At 41.5% G+C, this 22,527-nt stretch overlaps 1 protein-coding gene across 2 annotated transcripts; it reads left to right on the top strand.

Moving 5' to 3' along the window:
* Positions 1-10,574: 10,574 nt before the first annotated feature.
* LOC147002905 (E3 ubiquitin-protein ligase TRIM34B-like) lies at positions 10,575-22,410 on the top strand. Of its 2 annotated transcripts, none has more exons than XM_085841446.1 (8): positions 10,575-10,665; positions 13,630-14,249; positions 14,786-14,881; positions 15,470-15,700; positions 19,087-19,109; positions 19,794-19,894; positions 20,151-20,177; positions 20,564-22,410. In XM_085841446.1, exons 2-8 carry the CDS (start codon positions 13,830-13,832, stop codon positions 21,121-21,123), a joined length of 1,458 nt encoding a protein of 485 aa, XP_085697572.1. In that variant the 5' UTR covers positions 10,575-10,665; positions 13,630-13,829; the 3' UTR covers positions 21,124-22,410. The 2 variants fall into 2 exon arrangements, with proteins under 2 accessions (XP_085697572.1, XP_085697573.1); XM_085841447.1 differs by having other exon boundaries at positions 10,575-10,679.
* Positions 22,411-22,527: the final 117 nt, after the last annotated feature.

Raw genomic sequence — 22,527 nt, 5'->3', positions numbered from 1 at the left:
TGATGGTGTCTTTTGCCCTGCAGAAGCTTTGCAATTTTAGGAGGTCCCATTTATCAATTCTCGATCTTACAACACAAGCCATTGCTCTTCTATTCAGGAATTTTTCCCCTGTACCCATATCTTCGAGGCTTTTCCCTACTTTTTCCTCTATAAGTTTCAGTGTCTCTGGTTTTATGTGGAGATCCTTAATCCACTTAGCTTTGTCCTTAGTACAAGGAGATAGGAATGGATCAATTCCCATTCTTCTACATGATAACTGCCAGTTGTGCCAGCACCATTTGTTGAAAATGCTGTCTTTTTTTCCACTGGATGGTTTTAGCTCCCTTGTCAAAGATCAAGTGACCATAGGTGTGTGGGTTCATCTCTGGGTCTTAAATTCTGTTCCATTGATCCACTTGTCTGTCGCTATACCAGTACCATGCAGTTTTTATCACAATTGCTCTGTAGTACAGCTTTAGGTCAGGCATGGTGATTCCACCAGAGGGTCTCCTATCCTTGAGAAGAGTTTTTGCTATTCTAGGTTTTTTTTTTTTTTATTCCAGATGATTCTGCCAATTGCCCTTTCCAATTCATTGAAAAATTGAGTTGGATTTTTGATGGGGATTACATTGAATCTGTAGATTGCTTTTGGCAAGATCGCCATTTTTACTGTTTTGATCCTGCCAATCCATGAGCATGGGAGGTCTTTCCATCTTCTGAGATCTTCTTTAACTTCTTTTGTCAGAGACTTGAAGTTCTTACCATATAGTTCTTTCACTTCCTTAGGTAGAGTCATGCCAAGGTATTTTATATTATTTGTGACTATTGAAAAGGGTGTTGTTTCCCTAATTTCTTTCTCAGCCTGTTTATCCTTTGTGTCCAGAAAGGCCATTGACTTGTTGGAGTTAGTTTTATATCCAGCTACTTCATTGAAGCTCTTTATCAGGCTTAGGAGTTCTCTGGTGGAATTTTTAGGGTCACTTATATATACTATCATATCATCTGCAAAAAGTGATATTTTGAATTCTTCCTTTCCAATTTGTATCCCCTTGATCTCCTTTTGTTGTCTAATTGCTCTGGCTAGCAATTGAAGTACAATGATGAATAGGTAGGGAGAGAGTGGACAGCCTTGTCTAGTCCCTGATTTTAGTGGGATTGCTTCCAGCTTCTCACCATTTACTTTGATATTGGCTACTGGTTTGCTGTAGATTGCTTTTATCATGTTTAGGTATGGGCCTTGAATTCCTGACCTTTCCAAGACTTTTTATCATGAATGGGTGTTGGATTTTGTCAAGTAAGTATAAGCAACTCTTATAAGTTGAATGTGAATTTTTTCCCAGTACTTAGAGGGCAGAGGCAGGTGGATCTTTTGAGCTAGGCTTATTTTCTGGATGCATCTTTGGAATCTTCAAGCAATAAGGTTTAGAGACACTTAGGCTAACTCCTTTGGTCAGGAACTTACTGCATGAAAATAAAAAGAGAGAGAAGGTTGGATCTCTTGGTTATGTAGGTCAGCCTGGTGTACATAACTCCAGGACAGCCAGGGCTTCATAAAGACACCTTGTCTCAAAAAACTAAAAATGAAATAAAGACAGGAAAGAATAAGTCACAGAAAATTCTTTAATTCAAGATGAAGAACATCTCTAATTTTAAAAAATATTTAAAAATTTTTAAAATTTCCTTTTAACTCCAGGATCCTCATTGAGATAACTTTCATAAATGGTGCAAGTTGTGGCCTAAAATATTTTCTTTGTCTATATAGATACTTTATTTTTTCCAGAACTGCTTACTGCTGAAAAATTATTTGTGAGGTCTGGAGAGCATTAAGAGCACTGTAATGGGATCTGATGCCCTCTTCTGGTGTGTCAGTGACAGTGTACTCAGATACATTAAGTAAATCTTTAAAAAGAAAAAAGAAAACCTATTTGTCCACAGACTTGGTGATGTATGAGAGTCTGTTTTAGATCCTAGCCTGCTCATTCATCTTATCTCCAGTAGACTCTGTTTGCTCGCCATTAACCCCTATGTCATGCAGTGATGTTTCTCTGAGGTATACAGGGATTAAATAATAGAATATGTAGTTCATAAGTAGTGGGCCACAGTATTGTCACTTATTTTATTCTGGCTTTAATTCTCTGATTTGACATAGTTATTTTTAGACTAGAAATTAGTTTTCTCTAAGAAGAAGACATTGCAGTTGGTTGTGAGGCACAGTATGGTTGCTGGGAATTGAACTTGGGACCTCTGAAAGGGCAATGAGTGTTCTTTACTGCTGAGTCATCTCTTCAGCCCCATAGTTTTAAAACAAAAATCCTGCACCGGGTGGTGATGGCACATGCCCTTTAATCCCAGCACTCGGGAGGCAGAGGCAGACAGATTTCTGAGTTCGAGGCCAGCCTGGTCTACAAAGTGAGTTTCAGGACAGCCAGGGTTATACAGAGAAACCCTGTATTGAAAAAAAAAATCCCAACCATTCAATTTACCAATTAAGACTCAGGAGCCAGATGCTGTGGTGAAAGCCTCCTAGTTCAGAGATGGAGAGAATACACCCAGCTGACCTTCCTACTCCATGGGCATCCCAGGAGGAAGCTCCTCCTCCATGCATTCTTAAACACCCTTCAAATCACAGGCAGGCCTTCCTTTTTGCTTCCTTAGTGTTGCTCCCACTCAACTGGTTGCTTGCTCTGCTTCTTGACCTATCCTTGACTTTATTTAGCTCTTGTTTCCAGAAAGTTCTTAGGGTGAAGGTGTGTACTAGGGCTGAGCCACACCACAACAAGGTTTTTCCAGTTCACAATTTTGGGGTTCATAATGTGATCAAATATCCTGCAACACCACAATCCCCTGTTACTGGTCCCAGGGGACTTGGCACTTTCCACCAGCCTCCCTAGACACTGCATTCTCATGTACTTGCCTACACACAAACACACACATTTATAAAAATAAAAGCCCATTGACTTTAATTCTAGCACTTGAGAGGCAAACAGATCTCTATATTAAACACTAGCTTGGTCTGTATAAGAAATTACAAGCCAACCACAGGTTACATAGTAAGACCCTTTCTCAATAATAAATACTTTTAAATGATTTTATAAAAAACCTTATTACATGTGTATTATTTGAAGAAGGGTTACTTCATTTTAATTTGTGGCAATTACATTTTTTCTAAATCATGAATGTTGGGGATCTGGGAATTGTCACACAAAACATACTTAGACCAATCTCAGTTAAGCAAGCATACTTTATTGAATGTGTACCATAATATGGGACATCTAGGACAACAAGAAGAAAAAAACGTAATTGTGGCACCAGACTGTTCTTAGGGTAAGCTTTTTATATTAAAAGTAGGTTCAAAACTTGGAGGCAAGCAGTGAAGTGGTACAATTTTTTTTCGCTAACTAGACAAAGTATTATCAGGCAACCTAAGCTGATTGGTCCTAAGTGAAGTAAGGGGTGGTGGGCAGGTAGGGAACAGGGGAATTTCAGAACATTGAGATAACAGGGTACAAGTAATTCAACCATATCTTTTCTGGCTTATTAGTGACATTCTTTAGTGTCAGCTATGGAAAATTACTTCTGGGAAGTAGAGTCTGAGAACCTGAACTTAATTGCACCTTATGAGCAAAATGGAGACCGAATACACATGGCTATGGTTATGTTAAAAGGAGCCTCAGGAATAAAATAATTCAATGTAAAAAAATCTTAATTTGGGGGGAACAAAATACCCACTGAAGGAGTTACAGAGATAATGTATGCAGCAGAGACTGAAGGAAGGACCATGCAGAGACTGCCCCACCTGGAGATCTCTCCCATATTCAATCACCAAACCCAGACACTATTGTGGATGCCAACAAATGGTTGCTGGCAGGAGCATGATATAGCTGTCTCCTGAGAGGCTCTGCCAGTGCCTGACAAATACAGAAGTGGATGCTCATAGTCATCCATTGATCTGAGCACAGGGTTCACAATGAAGGTGTTAGAGAAAGTACCCAAGGAGCTGAAGGGGTTTGCAGCCACATAAGAGTAACAACAATTTGAACTAACCAGTACCCCCAGACCTCCCAGGGACTAAACCACCAACCAAGGTGTACACATGTTGGGACTCATGGCTCCAGGTGCATATGTAGCAGATGATGGCCTAGTTGGTCATCAATGGGAGGAAAGGCCCTTGGTCCTGTGAAGGTTCTATGCCCTAGTGTAGGGGGATGTTAGGGCCAAGAAGCTGGAGTGGATGGGTTGATGAGCAGGAGGAGAGGGGAGGGGATTTGGGGTTTTCTAAGGGGACACCAGGAAAGGGGAATAACATTTGAAATGTAAATAACGAAAATATGTGGCTGCTTTTAACAAATTTAAATCATCCTCAAGTCAGTGCACTAAATATAACCTTGAAAGATTAAAAAAAATCTAATAAAAAAAGATCTTAATAATATAATAAATATTTTGGTTTAAAATTAAGATCTCATTTTACTTTACTGACATGCTAAATGATTAAAAATTAGTCTCAGAGCCAGGCGTGGTGGCGCATGCCTTTAATCCCAGCACTTGGAAGGCAGAGGCAGGAGGATTTCTGAGTTCAGGCCAGCCTGGTCTACAGAGTGAGTTCCAGGACAGCCAAGGCTATACAGAAAAACCCTGTCTTGAAAACAAACAAACAAACAAACAAACAAAAAAGTCTCAGGAGGAACTCAAAGGGTGAGACTTACCATGCACAGGGCCCTGTATTCAATTACTTGCACCAGCTAATTAGATATTGTCTTCTCTGACAACACGATTATTTTGCTTTTATTAAAAATGAATTGAGGGGCTGGAGAGATGGCTCAGCGGTTAAGAGCATTGACTGATCTTCCAAAGGTCCTGAGTTCAATTGCCAGCAACCACATAGTAGCTTACAACCATCTGTAATGGGATCTCAGATGTAATGTAATGCCCTCTTTTGGTGTGTCTGAAGACAGCTATGGTATACTCATATAAATAAAATAAATCTTTGAAAAATAATAAATAAAAAATAAAATAAAAATGAAGTTAGCTAGGTGTTGTTACACTTCGTGGACTTCAAATCTGGTGTCTGACATTAAGTTTTATAAAATTCTTGGCTTATTATTTTAGCCATTTCTCCTCCTCCTTTTGACCATCTTTATCTGTTAAGGTCTAGGAAATATATTAATGCCTATATACGATATTAAGGCCTAGGTAACTGTTGTCTTGCTAACCTACCATTGTGTGCTGCCACTAATATTATAAGGAAACTTCCTGATATGTTATTTGTGCTGTTACCAGGGATTTTTCTCACGTTCAAGTTTATTGCATATTCAGTTATGTTCTGTACCCTTGGAAAACAATCATAATAGAAGTCAGTAGAACTGCTTTATATAGTTACCCACAATAAGCTTGAACCAAAACCAGCCACCCAGCAGCACTTCCTGCACCTGTGTAGAAGCCTAAATTTATGGCATTTGCTCTTATGAGCTGCTCTTGGGATGGACCCCAACATAGGAGGGACACCTGCACCAATATAAGAAACTGTTTGGAATAAGACTTCTGTTTTCAGTAGGGGTCAAGTAAAGTTCAAGTTCCTAAGTCTTCCCTGGGAACTGACATCCTACTGGGCAGGAAGAGACATGGACATGGGTAACTGAGATCCTTATTGGTGAGATAAGACATGCCTTTTAGACATGGTAAGTCTCATCATGGTGGACAAGTTAAGGCATAAATGTTAGACAAGGCAAGTCCCCTGCCACAGTTGAAAACTCTTACCAATGGGAATGGGATAAGTGCACACAACAAAGATCTGTTCCAAATGAAGTCCCCTATCCCTAAATCCTGATTGGTAGAATAAGTTGGCGCAGATGCTTATAGATTTTAGACTTTAAAATCTTGTAGGGTTTTAACTCAAAGTCATGGTTTAGCTCCTGAGCCTGAATCTTGTCCCTGATTGATCAGTCTTTGGGGTGTGATGTTCAATAAACCATCCCTATTTGATTGAGATTAGTGTCCGGGTGGTTAGTGTGGTAATTCCCAGGTTCCAACAATTCCTGTATTCCAATGGTGAATGTAGCCTCTAGCATTGTCTGGTTCATAGATATGCTTTCTCTCTCTCTCTCTCTCTCTTTTTTTTATCTTTTGCATTTGACATTGAAGAATTTTAGTTGCCATCTCTTCAAGTTCAGACTCCTCTTTGGCCATGCCCAACTAAGATGTTACTAAGATTTGGGACATGATACTGATAGTACAAGTTCTGTTTGTCAGTTAAGCTAGGCAGCACCACTGATGAGCACATTAGAGGTAGTTTCCATTCCTGTAACTGCATGCTCAGTATCTACTCCTCTTCTTTCTTAGAACCCTCATCTCTCTGCTACCACTCCACAACTGTTTTTTTTTTTTTATACTTTTTCCTTCTAGTCTTTGCTGTTTTAGTCATTGTCAATGAAAGTTAGAAAGAAGCTATACTAACAGTTGAACCTTTGCAAGGCTGATTGATTACCATGTCAGTGCTGCAAGTTTGTTGAAGCAGTTAGTGGGGATTTCTAGAGGCCAAAGAAAAAGAGAACTGAGAGCTGTCTCTGTGGTTTAGTCAACATGTTTGGAGCCTTGGCATGTTCCTTAGGCAGCCCTCTTCTCTTCACATCCTTGGTACCATGACCTGGTAGTTTAGGATACCCAGTCACATTTTATGTCACCATATATGGGAGACCCAGAAGCTAAACTTGCAGACAAACAGTAGCCCCATCGCATTTAATTTGGCCTTTGAATACTAATGTACAGAGCCTCCATGCAGGCACAATAAACTGCTTCCTAGAAGAAAAACATTTCCATGTCCCATTTTCCCCCATCAGGAAGTGTAACATTGGAACACTACAAAGTTCAGTCAAATGGTTTGGGAGGTCTTTAGCCCTGTTAGTAGCCCTGTACTGCCTCCTCTGCACAAGTCTCTGTGCTTATTCACATAAATAATTTGGAAAGGGCAAACAAGCACTGGTTTTCTAACAAAGCAAAAGGTAGCATCTGAGGCCAGTAGCAGAGAATTCCCCTCTAATTAATCAGCCCCCCTGTTTCCACCAATGTATTTGAAAATATATTGACTTATTTTCTTTTTTTGCTGTTACTATGAGAACCTTTTCAAACTGCTTCCACGTTAAAATACAGAATCTGGGGTAACCAACATTGATGTTCTTAAGCCAAGGTCACTCATAATTGGCTCCCAAATAAACTCTTGCCTATCCCCTTTGCATCAGCATCAAGGCTACTTAAATCTTCTTCATGATAATTCTCAGAAGTCTGCCAGAACGAGTCTCATGGTGTTTCTTTTCCTCCCTTGCTGTCTCTGAGCCTGCAGTAAATTTCTTACATAAACGCCCCACATCAGCACCTTTTTTTGTTTTTGTATTTTGTTTGTGTGTGTTTCTTCCTTCTTCAGCTCATGTTTAAGCAGTCATGATGGTGAGAGTCTATGGGCATAGCTTCCGATATTGCTGGGAGACATCAGTTCACAGCAAACTCCTTGATCCTCTGGCTCTCACAGTCTTTCTGCCCCCTCTTCAGCTATGTTCCCTGAGCCTTAGGTGCAGATTTTGGTAGATGTATTTGGTAGATGCACCAGTTGGGACTGTACTCCACAAGTCTGCATTTTGACTAGTTCTGGTTTCCTGTTATGGTATCCATCTGTTACAAAGAGTTTTCTTAATGAGGGGTGTGTTAGGTCTCAGGCAATTCATATATCCAAAAATGACAGTCTTAGCCCAAGTCAAGCTGAACTATAGAAGGATTTCTGTTGGTTAAATAAAAGCCAGCATTTCTAACTTAATTTCTGAAAAGGACATATTTCCCTTGCCTCTGGTAGTGAAAGACCCCCGAGGGGAGACCCTTACTCAAGTCTCAGGAAGGCGCACACCCAGTGAGAGGCTAAGACTGAACTTGTTGTAACCACATGAGGCTTTAATGGCACACAAACAACAAAGGAGCGCTCAACCAGCATGCTGGGGTCGAAACTCATGCACTGAGCAGGGGGCAGAGGAGTTTCGACCCTGGCCCAAACTTTTCACAGGCTTATAAAGGCAAAAACCACAAACCAAAAAGGGGGGAGGAGAAAGAATTGGCGCAGTTACACATGATTGGCTCATTTAACAGGGTAGTATGTGCCAGCTAAGGTGTAGGGAGGAACAAGGGCCTGGGACTTTTTGAGGTCAGCAGGACACCTGGTCAATGTATGATTTATGGTGGGCTAGAGGGAAGCGCCGCCCGGAGGTGCCATCCTGCCAGATGGCCATTTGGTCGGTTCTGGCCAGTTCCTGCATTCCTTTCTTTATCTTTTATGGCCGGACGTCCCCAGATATGGGGTGGGTCTGGCTGTGCCTGGACCTGCCTGGGTCTACTCTTTACAACATTTAGTCTTGAATTTCTTGAACTTAGATACCACAATGCTATAAGACCCAAAAGTATAAATTTTTGCTCTTCAGTAGAAAGGATATATACCTGTGGCTGCATATCAAAGCCTATGCCAGCCTCCATGGTCCTACACCCCCTATTCACAAGTACCCTTTATACATTCCAAAGCCTGCAAGCTAGCCTGAGGGCTCTTCTCCACTCCCCAGGCCTCCTTCTCCTCAGGTACCCCTTTGTTTCCTATATAAAGATGTTTCCTCCTCCACCATTATCTATCTTGCCATATCCACTATTCTCCCCTACTATTCTCACTATTCTTATTGTCCAAGACAGACTTAGGCCATGTCCAGTCTGTCTGCTCTGGGCTCTTAGAGAAGCATCTGGATGTTCTCTCATACATATTTCATTATATATATAAACAATATTTTATATTTGTATATACTATACATTACATTGTATATACTATATTATATTTATATACTTATACTGTATATTATATTGTATATCATTATATTGTACATTATATTGTATACACATACTACATATGTCTGTATGTGTGTGTGTGTATGTATATATATATATATACATATGTATATATATATATATATATATATACACATACCTTTGCTTTTTGGTGGTTCTTTACTGCACCCCTCACTTACAGTGAGGACTACACTTATCTGTGGATATAAAAACAAAGTTTTGATTGTTTCAGGAATTGAGCTGGTTTAATAAAGTCGTGGTTGTAGGTTTTCCTTTAAGATGTGTGACTTTGAGAGAGAAAGGTAGGCTGATTTCATGACATACTTCAAATTGGTAGTTAAGGAGACTAGGCCTAAGAACTGAGCCAGTCCAGGCAAGTCAATTTTCAATAGAAAAAATCCTAGGCTCCAGCCTTCAAGCCCAGTTAATGGAATGTCCCAACCACCTGGCCTGAAGCAAGGCCAGTGGGTCATTCAGCAGTTCCCAGACTTCCACAGTTACTACCTCAGTAACAGTTTCCAGACCTCCCCAGCAAGTTTCCTGCCCTCACACCCTGTAATAGAATGTCCATAGAGATGGACCCAATAGATTAACATAGAGGTCCCTACCTCAGAATTCCCTAATGAGCCTTAAATCAGACCAGCAAGCTCTCTTGGGTGTCTCTATTTTGGTAATTTGAGACCCCAGCTTGCTGGACTTCTGCAGAAATCTATCTTTACATTTGCATACCAGTTGAGTCTGGGTGTCATTCTTCTTTGAATCATGGACCCTTACAACTTCACTGGCACCATTTCCTGCTGCAGGCATGGTTTCCCTTTCTTGTTTATTGGGTAGACTTGATAATTCTTGGGGGGGGTGGGTAAGAAGAGAAAGAGAGAGAGAGAGAGAGAGAGAGAGAGAGAGAGAGAGAGAGAGAGAGAGAGAAGAGCACTACCAGCAGGGAACATGTGGAGAGGGGGCAGGGGGAAGGAGAAAGGGCTCAGAGAGAACAAGGAGGGGCCAAACAGTTCCTTTTATAGCAAGCCAGACCTACCTGGCTGTTGCTAGGTAACTGTTGAGTGTAGCCTAAAAGGAATGTAAACATGCTAACCTGGGCTGGGATTGGGGGTGGAGACACTTGAGAAGGTCAAAGTGGACAAAGGTAAGTGCAAGGCTGCAGATTCTATTTTCATAACCAAAGGGCTATTGTTATTCACAAATTAAGCAAAAGACCATGCTTTTTTTTTTTTTTTAAATGTCTTCCCTTGTATTCCTGGGTTGTTGTTCCCCTAACTGAACACCTTTAAACCCTAAGGAACTCAGAGACCACCCTCAGATGGTGACTAGATAAAAATACCGCTGCTGTCTGGCCTGAAGAAGACTGCAAGAAACTGTATAGCTTGCTGGGCCATTTGTGTTATTTTCGGGTCACACGTTAATAAAAGTTTCTCCTGTTTCTATTGATTTCGTGGCTGCCTTCTTGCTGAGTGGAATCTTCCCTTAACATGGTCTTTAACCACCTGATGTAAGTGATAGCCCTTTAGCTATGGCCACCAAAAAGCTCTTCCTGGCCCCTGTAAACTTCACCTCTAGGTCAAGTCTTCAGTTCTTCCTTGGATCACCAGAGTCCCTGCATCGCCATCTATCGGTGGCCTAGAGTTTTGCCAGTACTTAGGACTCAAAAGTTTCCTCCTCTTTCCTGTCCCAGCTGGTTTGGAGTTTCAGTTTCTTTTCTCAGCAGCCAGAAAGGGAGGGGTTGCTGGTTGGGTTGGCTGGCTAAAACCAGTCCCTGGCTTTTCTTCACCTCTTCTGCCTGGAGGACCGATCTCCTCTTCCCGGCCAGAGGTGAGGGTCCAAAGGTGTGTGCGAAAGTTTGTCCAGGGTGGAGGGAGGGAGACCCTTAAAGGAGAGACTTCATCCAGTGAAGCTTAGGAGAGGCTTATTTGCTCACAGATCACAAACTGCTGAGATCTGAAGTTGAGAAAAAGTTCATGAGGAATCAACTTGAAATTGAGCAGGAAGGTCTTTTTTTTTTTTTTTTTTTTTTTTTTTTTTTTTTTTCTGGAGAAGCCCCTTCTTTCGCCAGGGCAAGCACTTTCTGTTTTCTTCTGCTTTGCATATGTGATGCACCTTGTAAACAGGTCTGGAATCTCAAGAGCTCCCAGCATCACCTCCTTTTCTCTCCCTTCTCCTTGTTCCCTCTCCCCTCTGCCTACTAAGATAAAGTAGAGTTTCAGGGGCTCAGTCTAAGAGGAGCCTCTATTCCCCTCCTTGCAGCCAGAGTGACCTTAACATCCTGAGGCCTTGATTTACTTGAAAACCCGCCCCTGTGTCACTTTTTAACTATATGTACCTCTGAAGAGCCACTCTTAAGACTCCATGTTTACTTAAACAGAGATTTTTTTTTTTAAATACGTATTTATTATTTATTTTTGAGGCCCGTTTCATAGCCTTACTGAGGTTGGTCCTGGAGTTCTGGGGTCAAATATCACCCTGCCTCAGCCTCTTAAAGTAGCTGGGACTACAAGCTTGTACCTTCCCAACCCCCTCACCCCTCCACCTGCTTGTTTCTGTCTCAGTAGCCATAAGAGATCCTGGTGTCCTCACCTGGCTTAGGCCTTATTGATCATTCTTCTTGCTTGGATCTTTGCACTAAAAGTTATATCAGTTCTTTTTTTTTGTTTGTTTGGTTTTTTTGCTTACTCAGAGATAGTAAACAAGAGTTAGCTATTGGTCTCGACAGAGCCTAGGTGTTCTTGGTAAGATATTGATTCTGAATATTTTCCATGTTAGGCTAATATATGGGCATTTTGCATCTTCATAGATGGTTTAAACACCTCGCCCGGCATTGTCCAGTACTTTCACTTTTCAGAATTCACCACATCTCCTTGTTCTGAATCTGCACTGCAATGCTAGAGAGTTTAGTCATGGACAAACACAGAATTAATAAAGGTCTCTCTCTAATTAAAAATGTCAATGGAAATAAAGCGTCTTTTGGCATAAAAAAGCATACTAAGCAGCCATTCAATATTTATCTAATATGAAATAAATCTACATGCTTATACTCCAGCTAGGAATGACAATAAGAAGAACTAAGTAGTTTATAGACTATGCAGCTTTTGTTTTCAGAGTAAGCAAACGGTTCAATATAATCTCTTTTACCTTATTTTGCTTTGGGTTTTGGTTTTTGGAAACAAGGTTTCTCTGTGTAGCCCTTGATGTCCTGAAACTAGCTTTGTAGACCCAACTGGCCTTGAACTTAGAGATTTGCCTGCTTCTGCCTCCCAACTGCTGGGGTTAAAGGTATATAGCACCACCTCCTGGCTTTTCAGTAGGATCATAAGGAATTTGAAGCTTTAACACAGGTGGGCTTTCCTTAAATCTGAGAGGAAGATGTTCCGGAGGAGCTGCAGAGAAAGGAGCAGGAGGTGGGTGGACTTGGAATGATGCTGCAGAGAGAATATGACTGGGGGTCTCCAAGGTAAAGAGAGGGCTAGGAAGAGACCCCATCCTAATGCCTTCGGATTCTTGCTGTCATCAGAGAAGGAATCCAGAGACGAGGCTATTTGAGGAGTGGGAGGACATTTTATGACAGAGCAAGTACAGGTCTGGTGCAGGTTGATAATGCCCTCACTTAGGAGGTGTAGGCAGGACAATCAGAAGTTAGGTCTAGGCCTACCTTGCTTATCCAGCCAGTTTGACACCTGGCCAGGGCTACATGAGGCCTTGTCTCAAAAATACAAATTAAAAGAAATAATAAAGAAGAAGAAAAACGAGAATGAGAGAGAACTCAAGTATGCCACGTGTGTGTGACTTCAGAGGTCAAAAGGGGGTTTCAAATCATGTAGATTAGAAGTTATGGATGTTGCGAGTCACTGTGCAAGTTCTGGGAACTGAACTTGGATGCTCCGGAAGAGCAACATGCGTCCCTAAGCACTGAACCATCTCTCCAGACATCATAGTGATTTTTAAACTTTTCTTTTTATTATTTACCAATCAATTGTAGGTTGAACATCATCTTTTAATGTTCATTAGCTTTTATCAACTTTAAAAAATAACGTCTTTGGTTCTTTTAATTTGTGTGTACTTATACAACTTGTACTTATCATATACATTTACCTCTCTCATTCTTTTGACTCTTATGGCCCAGAACTTGTCAGTCCTGTTTACCCTTTCAAAGGAAGGTTGCACTGGTCCTTTGTATGCCTTTAGTTTCCAGCTCACTAATTTCAGCTCTTGTTTCTTTCTAGTAATTTTTGGTATCAGCTCTTGTCCATAGTAAGATCTTTATTTGAAATACATGATTTTTTTTTAAAAGATTCATTTTATTTTTGATTTTTCAAGACAGGGTTTTTCTGTGTAGCTTGACTGTAGATCATGCTGGTCTCAAACTCATAGAGATCATCCTACCTCTGGCTCCCTAGTGCTGGGATTAAAGATCTTCGACACCATTGCCCAGCTGTTTTGTTTTGTGGTGTTGTTTTGTTTTGTTTTCTTTTGTATTGTTTTAATAATGGAAGCCAGAAAACACACCCCTAAACCTGCCAGGTCCCAATCAAAGTCATTGTCCCAACACTGTACTACATGGCCAACTACTAGGAAGAAAAGTGAGACTTTGTCCATTACCAGTGTGCAATGGAGATTCCCAGTCTTCTGTTGTTGGACTGCACTTCTGCACAGTGCTCAGGCCTGTTTTAACTGTGTTTTCTGTTCCTTCTTCCTTCTCTTTCCTCTGCCACCACTGCATTCTTCATCTGGAGTGTTTCTGTTCCAGTTACCAAATTACTAAGGGTTTGTTCTTTGTTGCAGATTCTGTCTAGTCACTGGTGAAAATTGAGTGCTTTTAACCATCATATTATCGACCTTGAAGGATACTTAGTGGCTGTGTTGTCCTGAGTTGCCTTGGAGAACTGACTCACCATTGTTTTAAAATCTGCCTAGCCATCCAGCAGTCCTTAAGAAAGAAGAGCCTCAGAGATTAGGACAGGAAAAGACATAGGGGCAACATAATGGCCTCAACAGGTCCAACGAATATACAGGAGAAAACCACTTGCCCTGTCTGCCAAGAGCTTTTGACCAAAGCCCTGAGTCTAGGCTGTGGCCACCGTGTATGCCAAGCCTGTCTCACCACGAACAAGAATGCAGTGATCAACCCCAGAGGGAAAAGCAGCTGTCCTGTGTGTGGTATTAGATTCTCATTGGAAAATCTACAGGCTAATAAACACCTGGCAAACGTAGTAGAGAGACTCGGGGAGGTTAACTTGAAGCCTGACATCGGGAAAAAGAGAGATCTTTGTGTACACCATGGAGAGAAGCTCCTTCTCTTCTGTAAGGAGGACAAGAAGGTCATTTGCTGGGTTTGTGAGCGTTCTCAGGAGCATCCTGGTCACCACACATTCCTCTGGGAGGAAGCAGTCAGGGAATGTCAGGTAAGTCCGTGATGGAGGAAGATAGGGTAGAAAGTGATTCTCGGTAAGAAATATAACCTTGCCATCATTCTTGATTCACATTGCCACTGGTTTCCTAATGCCTAGAAATGTCTTTTCTTTCCGTTTATGTAAAGGGTTGGCCTGCAGTACACACAATCTCTTGATCAAAGAGCAGAAGGTTTCTGGTCCCTTTCCCTTGCATTGTTTGGGTGGGGAATGCTTCCCAAGCCCTGAGTTCACTGCTCCTCTCAGCAAGGCAACTGCAGGGGAACACTGTGAATTGGATGTGAGGAGAGGGTGGCATTGCTGCATGGTCTGTACTTAATCTAAGGGAAAACAGTGTGTAGGTGAGGACTTTACTCCTCTAGGGATCATGAATGCATTCATCCACCTCCTTAGACTTTGTTCTATGTTGTAAACAGTACGCATCAACCTCACAGCTTATATGAACTGGTCTTTTTCTGGGCACAAACTGGTTTCTTTGTTAGTTCACTGTCCAGGTGGAACGCATGACCGGTATGATTCCTTTCACGCAGGAGAATCTCCAGAAAGCTCTCACGAGGCTGAGGAAGGAGCAGGAGAAGGTGGAGACATTGGAAGCTGACATTAAAGAAGACAGACTTTCCTGGAAGGCAAGTCTTCCATCATCCTGAGTGATGCTGAGAGCTATTTTAGGATGACCTTCTTTGATCCTCATCCAATTAGGCCCTTTGTTTCCTTGTATTCAATAAGCCCAAAGTTACATTTTAGGGATGAGGGACGGGAGTATATCATTGTAAATACACGTACGTATTTAGAATTGAGTGCAGAGATAAACTGTATAATGTCAAAAGCTGGAAGAGGTTTTGTTCTTCTCTTTTCTGACAGTTCTGCTAGAAGATACCATGCAAAACAAACAAAGAAACACCCCCCCAAACCAGTTTTCTCTAGGTTTGCTCATGTAGATGTAGGGAGTCATGAGTGCCCAAGACATCCATCTATCTACAATCTGAGCCTCATCCAAGTTTTACATTATTTTTGGATGAGAAGAGTGCTGTTTATATATTCTTCTTGTTTGAGTTTGTTTGTACTAAAGGGAAAATAGAGGAGAAGAATAGCATCCTCAACTTGCTGTTATATTCCTATATCCTCCTTGGTTTGAAGTCCTACTTCCACTGACATCTTCCTTCAGCCTGGGAGACTTGTTATATCTTTCTCTCTCCCAATGTCCATTCCTGCAGCGCCAGGTCCAGACTGAGAGACAAAGGATTCAAACAGGCTTTAATCAGCTTAGAAGTATCCTGGACAAGGAGGAACAGAGAGAGCTGAAAAGACTCGGAGAAGAGGAGCAGATGATACTGGACAGCCTGGCGGGGGCAGAGGCTGAGCTGGCTCAACAGAGCCAGTTGGTGGAGGAACTTATCTTGGATCTAGAGCGGCGGTGTGAGTGGTCAGATACAGAGCTGCTGCAGGTAGGAGGAGCAGCAGAGACATTTTCTCTTTCCTTCTTGGAGTTAATAACACAACATTGGATGGAAGACATGGAAAAGAATATTCTCTTCTCCTTTCTCTTTTCCTACCATGGGGAAGCCCCATGATATTAGCTGTTAGGTTTGGGGGTGATGTTACACACCTTTCACAGGCTGCAGAAGGTACCTTCTAATCCCACCTGCTCTCTTTCATTTTACATGAGAGTATGTGGAAGTTTTTCAAATGCGTTCTTCAATTTTTCACCATCATTGACATTGTGTGGTTTTTATTCTTTATTCTACTAATATGGGCTATCACATTGATTGATGTCTTTAGGTTGAACCAAACCTAATATTTGTTCATGACTATAATTGCCATGGATTTTCATATTTGTTTTGTGATTTAATTTGGGTAGCGCTGGCTGTCCTGGAACTCAATCTATAGACCAGGCTGGCCTCGAACTCAGAAATCCGCCTGCCTCTGCCTCTCAAGTGCTGGGATTAAAGGCATGCACCACCACTGCCCAGCGTGATTTAAATTTTTTAACTACTTTTTTTTTAAATTGTGTGTGTGTGCATACATGTGTGCATGCACATGAGCCACAGCCCACCAGTAGAGATCAAAAGACAGCTTGTGGGAATTTGTCCTCTTCTTTTTGTTTTTGCTTATTTGTTTTATTTTCTTTTTTTTTCAATTTTTTATTAGATATTTTCTTCATTTACATTTCAAATACTATCCCGAAAGTCCCCTATACCCTCCCCCTGCCCTACTCCCACTTCTTGGCCCTGGCGTTCCCCTGTACTGGGGCATATAAAGTTTGCAATACCAAGGGGACTCTCTTCCTATTGATTGCCGACTAGACCATCTTCTGCTACATATGCAGCTAGAGTCACGAACTCTAGAGGTACTGGTTAGTCCATATTGTTATTCTACCTATAGGTTTGCAGACCCCTTCAGCTCCTTGGGTGCTTTCTCTAGCTCCTCCTTTGGGGGCCCTGTGTTCCATCCAATAGATGACTTTGAGCATCCACTTCTGTATTTGCCAGGAACTGGCATAGCCTCACAGGAGACAGCTATATCAGGGTCCTTTCAGCAAAATCTTTCTGGCATATTCAATGGTGTCTGCATTTGGTCTCTGATTATAGGATGGATCCCTGGGTGGCGTAGTCTCTATATGGTCCATCCTTTTGTCTTAGCTCTAAACTTTGTCTCTGTAACTCCTTCCATGGGTATTTTGTTCCCTATTCTAAGGAGGATTTTTTTTCGTTTTCTTTTTCTATTTCTTCTTCTTTTTCTTTTCTTTTTTTGAGACAGGGTTTCTCTGTATAGCCCTGGCTGTCCTGGAACTCACTTGGTAGATCAGGCTGGCCTGGAACTCAGAAATCCGCCTGCCTCTGCCTCCAGAATGCTGGGATTAAAGTCATGCACCACCACGCCTAACGAGGATTTTTTTTAAACTATTTTTTTAAAGATGTATTTATTGTATATAAGTACACTGTAGCTGTCTTCAAACACACAAGAAAAGGGCACCAGACCTTATTACGGATGGTTGTTAGCCACCATGTGGTTGCTGGGAATCGAACTCAGTATCTCTGGAAGAGCAGTCAGTGCTCTTAGCCACTGAGCCATCTCTCTAGCCTCCTTGTCCTCTTCTTCTACTGTATGGGTCTGAGGGACTGAACTCAGGTCACCAGGCTTGGCAGCAGGCACCTCTTCCCATTGAGCCCTCTTGACTGTCCTCTTTGTCCCTCCTCCTGTCCCTCCTTCCTCCTCCTTTTTCTTATTTTCTTCTTCTTTCTCCTCCTACAGACTGGGTTCCTTTGTGTAATCCTCGCTGTTCTGAACTTACTCTGTAGAGTAGAATGGCCTGGAACACATAGATCTGCCTGCTTGTGTCTCCTAAGTGCTAGGATTAAAGTCATGTGCTTCCATGCCCTTCCATCATTTTCTTATTTGTCAGTTAGTCTAAAACACTACTCAAATGTCTTGTGGTTAGAAATGTCTCTCTTATGTAATATTGTGCATTCAGTAGGCTCCGCATATGTAAGCTCTTTCTCCCCTCCCCTCCCCTCCCCTCCCCTCCCCTCCCCTCCCCTCCCCTCCCCTCCCCTCCCCTCCTTTTTTTTAAAATAAGATTTATTTAAGTAAGTACACTGTAGCTGTTTTCAGACACTCCAAAAGAGGGAGTCATATCTTGTTACAGTTGTTACAACCATGTGGTTGCTGGCATTTGAACTCAGGACCTTCAGAAGAGCAGTTGGTGCTCTTAACCGCTAAGCTATCTCTCCAGCCCTTGATTGACCTTTTTCATTTCTGTACCCAAGCACTGTAGTGCCAGGCTGTATCATTCCAGGGATGCTTTGGTTGCTTCGTTTCTTCTTGTGCTGCTTTAACAATTTTGGTGTTGTCTATTCTTTTAACTTTTAGTACAATTTAACCGTGAAACCATGGTTGGCCTTTGCTTGAACTTTAATTTCCCATCTAATCTTTAGAAATGTTTTGTCTTTTTGAATCAGTATTGGTTGGTTCTGTACTTCTGGGAATTTGTTCATCTCTACTTATCTAATTTTTTTTTATAACACAGTAAACTGGGGTGGGAATCCAGAGTCTGACACTTGCTAGGTAAGCATCCCACCACCAAGCCATACCCCAGCTCCTCGTGGTTCTATTTCATTTGCTGTTGTTGGTGTTTGTTAGTTTTTGTTTTGAGATCAGGCCTCACTATATAACCCTGGCTGGCCTGGGACTCACTATGTAGAGCCAGGGTGGCCTTGAACTCACAAACTCAAACTCCTTCCTCTGCCTCCTGGGTGCTGGGATAAAAGGTGTGAATCACCATGATTCTTTTTCATTTCTTTAAGGTCAGTAGTAGTGTCTCATCTTTTCTTTCCAGTTTGAAAATTTTACCTCTTCATTTTTTTCCCTAGTGTGTCTAGCCTGAGGGTTGCCAGTTTTGTTGATATTTTGGCTTAACTTTAAAACAAGGAAAAAAGAAAGAAACTGTATTTTTAGACAGCTTTTCTGGTGAATGTCTGTAACCTCAGCACTCAAGAGGATGAAACAGGAGGTTCAGCGCCACTCTGGGCCACATTTATAGAAGCATCTAGAAAAAATAAAATAACTTACTCTTGATTCTTCAGTTCTGTTGTCGTCTGCTTCTCTTTCTCCTTCTTCTTCTTCCTCCTCCTCCCTCCTGCTTCTCCTCCTCCTTCTTCCTTCTTCTTCTTCTTGTTCCTCTTCATCTTCCTTCACCACTGCCACTGGTGCTGCTTCTTCTGCTACTTCCTTCTCCTGCTTTGTTTTTTTTTTCACTTACACTGCTCTAATTCCCACATGTTGTGACTTGTGTTTTTTTTTTTTTCTTCTCTTGTGTTTTTCATATTCCCAGGATATGAGCGGTATTTTGAAATGGTGAGTATGGGTTACCCCAAGCAGTGCTTTTGTGTAATAAAGATGAGTTAGTAACTGTCCTGATTAATTTTACAGACAGGAGCCTCTAAGTCTGGCTGACCACATTCATTTTAAGCAATAACTTTTCTTTTGCAAGACTTTCCCCCATAACAATCTGTTATCTCTGATGTGGATCATACCTAGAGTTCAGGCTTTCTTCTTCCCCCAGAAGAACCATCTGTTATCTCTATGGGGCATGTGGTGTGGTGTGTATGTGGAACCAAGGCTTTGGACTATTCACAAACTCACAGGCTGTTAGTTTATGAGCCCTACATCACAGCCAGGACCTTCAGCCTTGCTCTCAATTTCCTTGAGAACTCATAGGTCCTCACTGCACCCTCAGTGCTGTGGCAATGTCATTCCAATGCTTTTCACCCAAATTTATATTATTTCCATGAGATTTCAAAAGAGATGAAAGTTACCCCATATTAAGATGAGGCAGCTGTGACTTCAAGAGGTGTAGATCCTCCCAGTGTCACAGGGAACATTTCACAGAGGCCTGTGGCTTCTGATTCACAGTCAGGGCTTTCCTTTAGGCTCCTCAGGTATGAAGCACATCAGTGATGTGGTAAGAGATAAAGGCCATTGTGTTAGCAAGACAACAACATGACAGATGCAAAGGTTAAACTATTTCTCCATCCCTAGGAGTCAGATCTGCACACTGAAGAAGCCAAAAGCAGTTTCTAAGAAACTGAGCATGGTATTCCAAGCTCCTGATCTGAGTGGCATGCTACAAAAGTTTAGAGGTGAGGAGAGCAGCAGGCAGTGCCTATGGTAAAGATAGCAGGGAAGTCAGGGAGAGGCATTCTGGGAGAAGGAAGATGCAGCTGTGTCCATGGGAGCACCCTAAAGTGTTCTTGTTTACCAGAGAGGACCTTTAAACCTTTTTAAGCCTCTCATAAACCTCTTATACCACCCTTTCTTACCTCTAGAGAGAGCAAAGCATTACCTCTTTCAAATCTCTGCTTCTAATAAAAGTCTCCAAATCTTTTATCATTTCAGAGCTAACAGCTGTCCGGGCCTACTGGAGTAAGAAGTTGCAGATGTTGAAATCACTGTGTTCTGATCACCTTTCACAAGGGTGTGGTTCCATGTGGCCTCATCACCTCTGTCTCCTGTGTTACCTCATACACATAATGTATTCCTCATAGGCTTCGTGTGATGGTATATGCTTACAGTCAGAGCAGTAGGGAGATGAGGCAGATGAATTGTATGCTTAAGGCTAACCTGGGACACTTAGCAAGATCCTGTACTAAACAACAATTATGTAACATTTTTGTATTGTTTTATCATATCCCACATTCAATATTACTTTCTTCTAAGCTCTCCAATATTGGCTTTTCACAGTGTTTCACAAACAAGCTACCTCCATATATGCCACCTAATCTTTTTCTTTCTTGTTTTCCCTCTTATAGACAACTTCACATTTAATCCAGAAAACCTAAATTTGAATCTTATACTTTCAGAAGACCACAGACAAGTGACATCTGTGTCCATTTGGCCCTTTAAGTGTTGTAATAACGGTATCTTGGGCTCCAAATGTTTCTCCTCAGGAAAACATTACTGGGAAGTGGATGTGTCTGAAAAAAATGCCTGGACCTTGGGAGTTTACACTAGAAAACGAACTTTAAGGTTTGATGTTAGACAACGCAAAAGTCAGCCAAATGGTTACCACAGATACAAACCACAGAATGGCTACTGGGTTATAGGGTTACAGCATGGATCGAAGTATAGTATCTTTGAGGATTCTTCCAACTGTGACCCTACTGTTCTGAACCCCTTTGTGGTCACCCCTCTCCATCGGGTTGGGGTTTTCCTTGACTGTGAAGAGGGCACAGTGTCTTTTCTCAATGTCACCAACAATGGGTCACTCATTTACAAGTTCTCCCAATGCTGCTTTTCCCAACCTGCCTATCCATACTTCAATCCTTGGGACTGTCCAGCCCCCATGACCCTGTGTCCTTTGAAATCCTGAGTTTTCTCATTCTCATCCATTTCTGGTCTTACTTTTTGCCTTGATGCTCACCTTCTGGATGGACCTGTGCTGTTCAGGCATCTCTTCCCATGGTCTCCCTTCTGTCCTGCTTGGATGTGGTATATCTGGCATCATTTAGAAGAGATGCTTACCATTTACTCTAGCTCATATTCTCAAAAATGCCTAAAGCTAGGTCAGGATAATATCCATGCCCTCTGACTTCCATATTTCCCTTTGTCTTGAAGAAATGTGACAAAGTCTACTAGCCACTAACTCATCCTTGTTGTTTAAGACAATCCGTAAGAACTGACGCCAGACCACAACTAACAGATTTTTAAGACTATGTCACTCAGGATATCTCACGTTCAACAAGAAGTGAAGGAATAGAAAGTATGAACAGCAACACATAACCATACCTAGTATACAAATTCAAATGCTTCCTCTTACAAACTAATAAATTCTAAGGTTCTTAAACTGAAAATTGAAGTGCATTTGACTTAAGATCGTTGTATGAAACTAGGTATGTATAAATATAAAATACCCATTTAACTGTCTTGTACATAATAATACATGGGCCTATAGTCCTTTGTACTCAATGAAATATTTTGTGGAATGTTTGGAGTACTATAGATACCTGTTGTCTTCAAATGCTAGTTTGTCTTCCTTGCCAGTTTGATTCCATATGTATAATCTCATGTGGAGCATGTCTGATTTAAAAAAAAAAAAAGGCTGGTCTTCACTGTTGTTCTAAACTATTAAAATTCATTTGCAGCTAAAAATTTAATCTGTTCATTTGTATTGCTATTAGCCAAATTCTGTTTGGGGGTAATAAATGGAAAGTCAAGTTATTGGAGATATCAAGTAATAATAGTGTCGTGCTGCAGAATTCATTACCAAAAAAACCACTCTTCCCCCTTTGTTGGTTACTTTTCTCATTGCTAAGACAAGGCACGTGATAAAAGCACCATCTGGGTCTGTCTGAAGTTGTTTCCTCCCATTGTGCTTTTGGTTTAGTCTGCATGTTTATGGAACAAGAAGGCTTAGACACTGAGTGATCAGCACCCACAGACTCCCAGGGTGCCTGACTGAACCAATGCCACTACCTTCCATGTAGTTAAGGTCATACCAACCATGTGCTTCAATGGTAGGCTATTGCATGAGATGGTGGATTTATTTTCCCGACAACCACACCACACTGTGCTGGAGAAGACAAATGTCACTTCCCTTTGGTGTCCTTATGAACAAGAGTTCATTCAGTACTAAAACAGCCAGGGTTGCACTGCAGAGTTAGTATTGAAGGAATGGAAGAGAAAAAAAAAAAGACAAATGTTACTGAAGAAATGCAAGTTCTGACCAGACGGTCTGAATCAAAATAAGAGGACAGCCACCAGCCAGCTCAGAAAG

Source organism: Mus caroli, unplaced genomic scaffold, assembly GCF_978045245.1.
Source record: "Mus caroli unplaced genomic scaffold, Mus_caroli_1 scaffold_8, whole genome shotgun sequence".
NCBI lineage: Eukaryota > Metazoa > Chordata > Mammalia > Rodentia > Muridae > Mus > Mus caroli.
The sequence above is the reverse complement of the archived record's forward strand: the minus strand, read 5'-3'. Positions and strand labels throughout refer to the sequence as shown.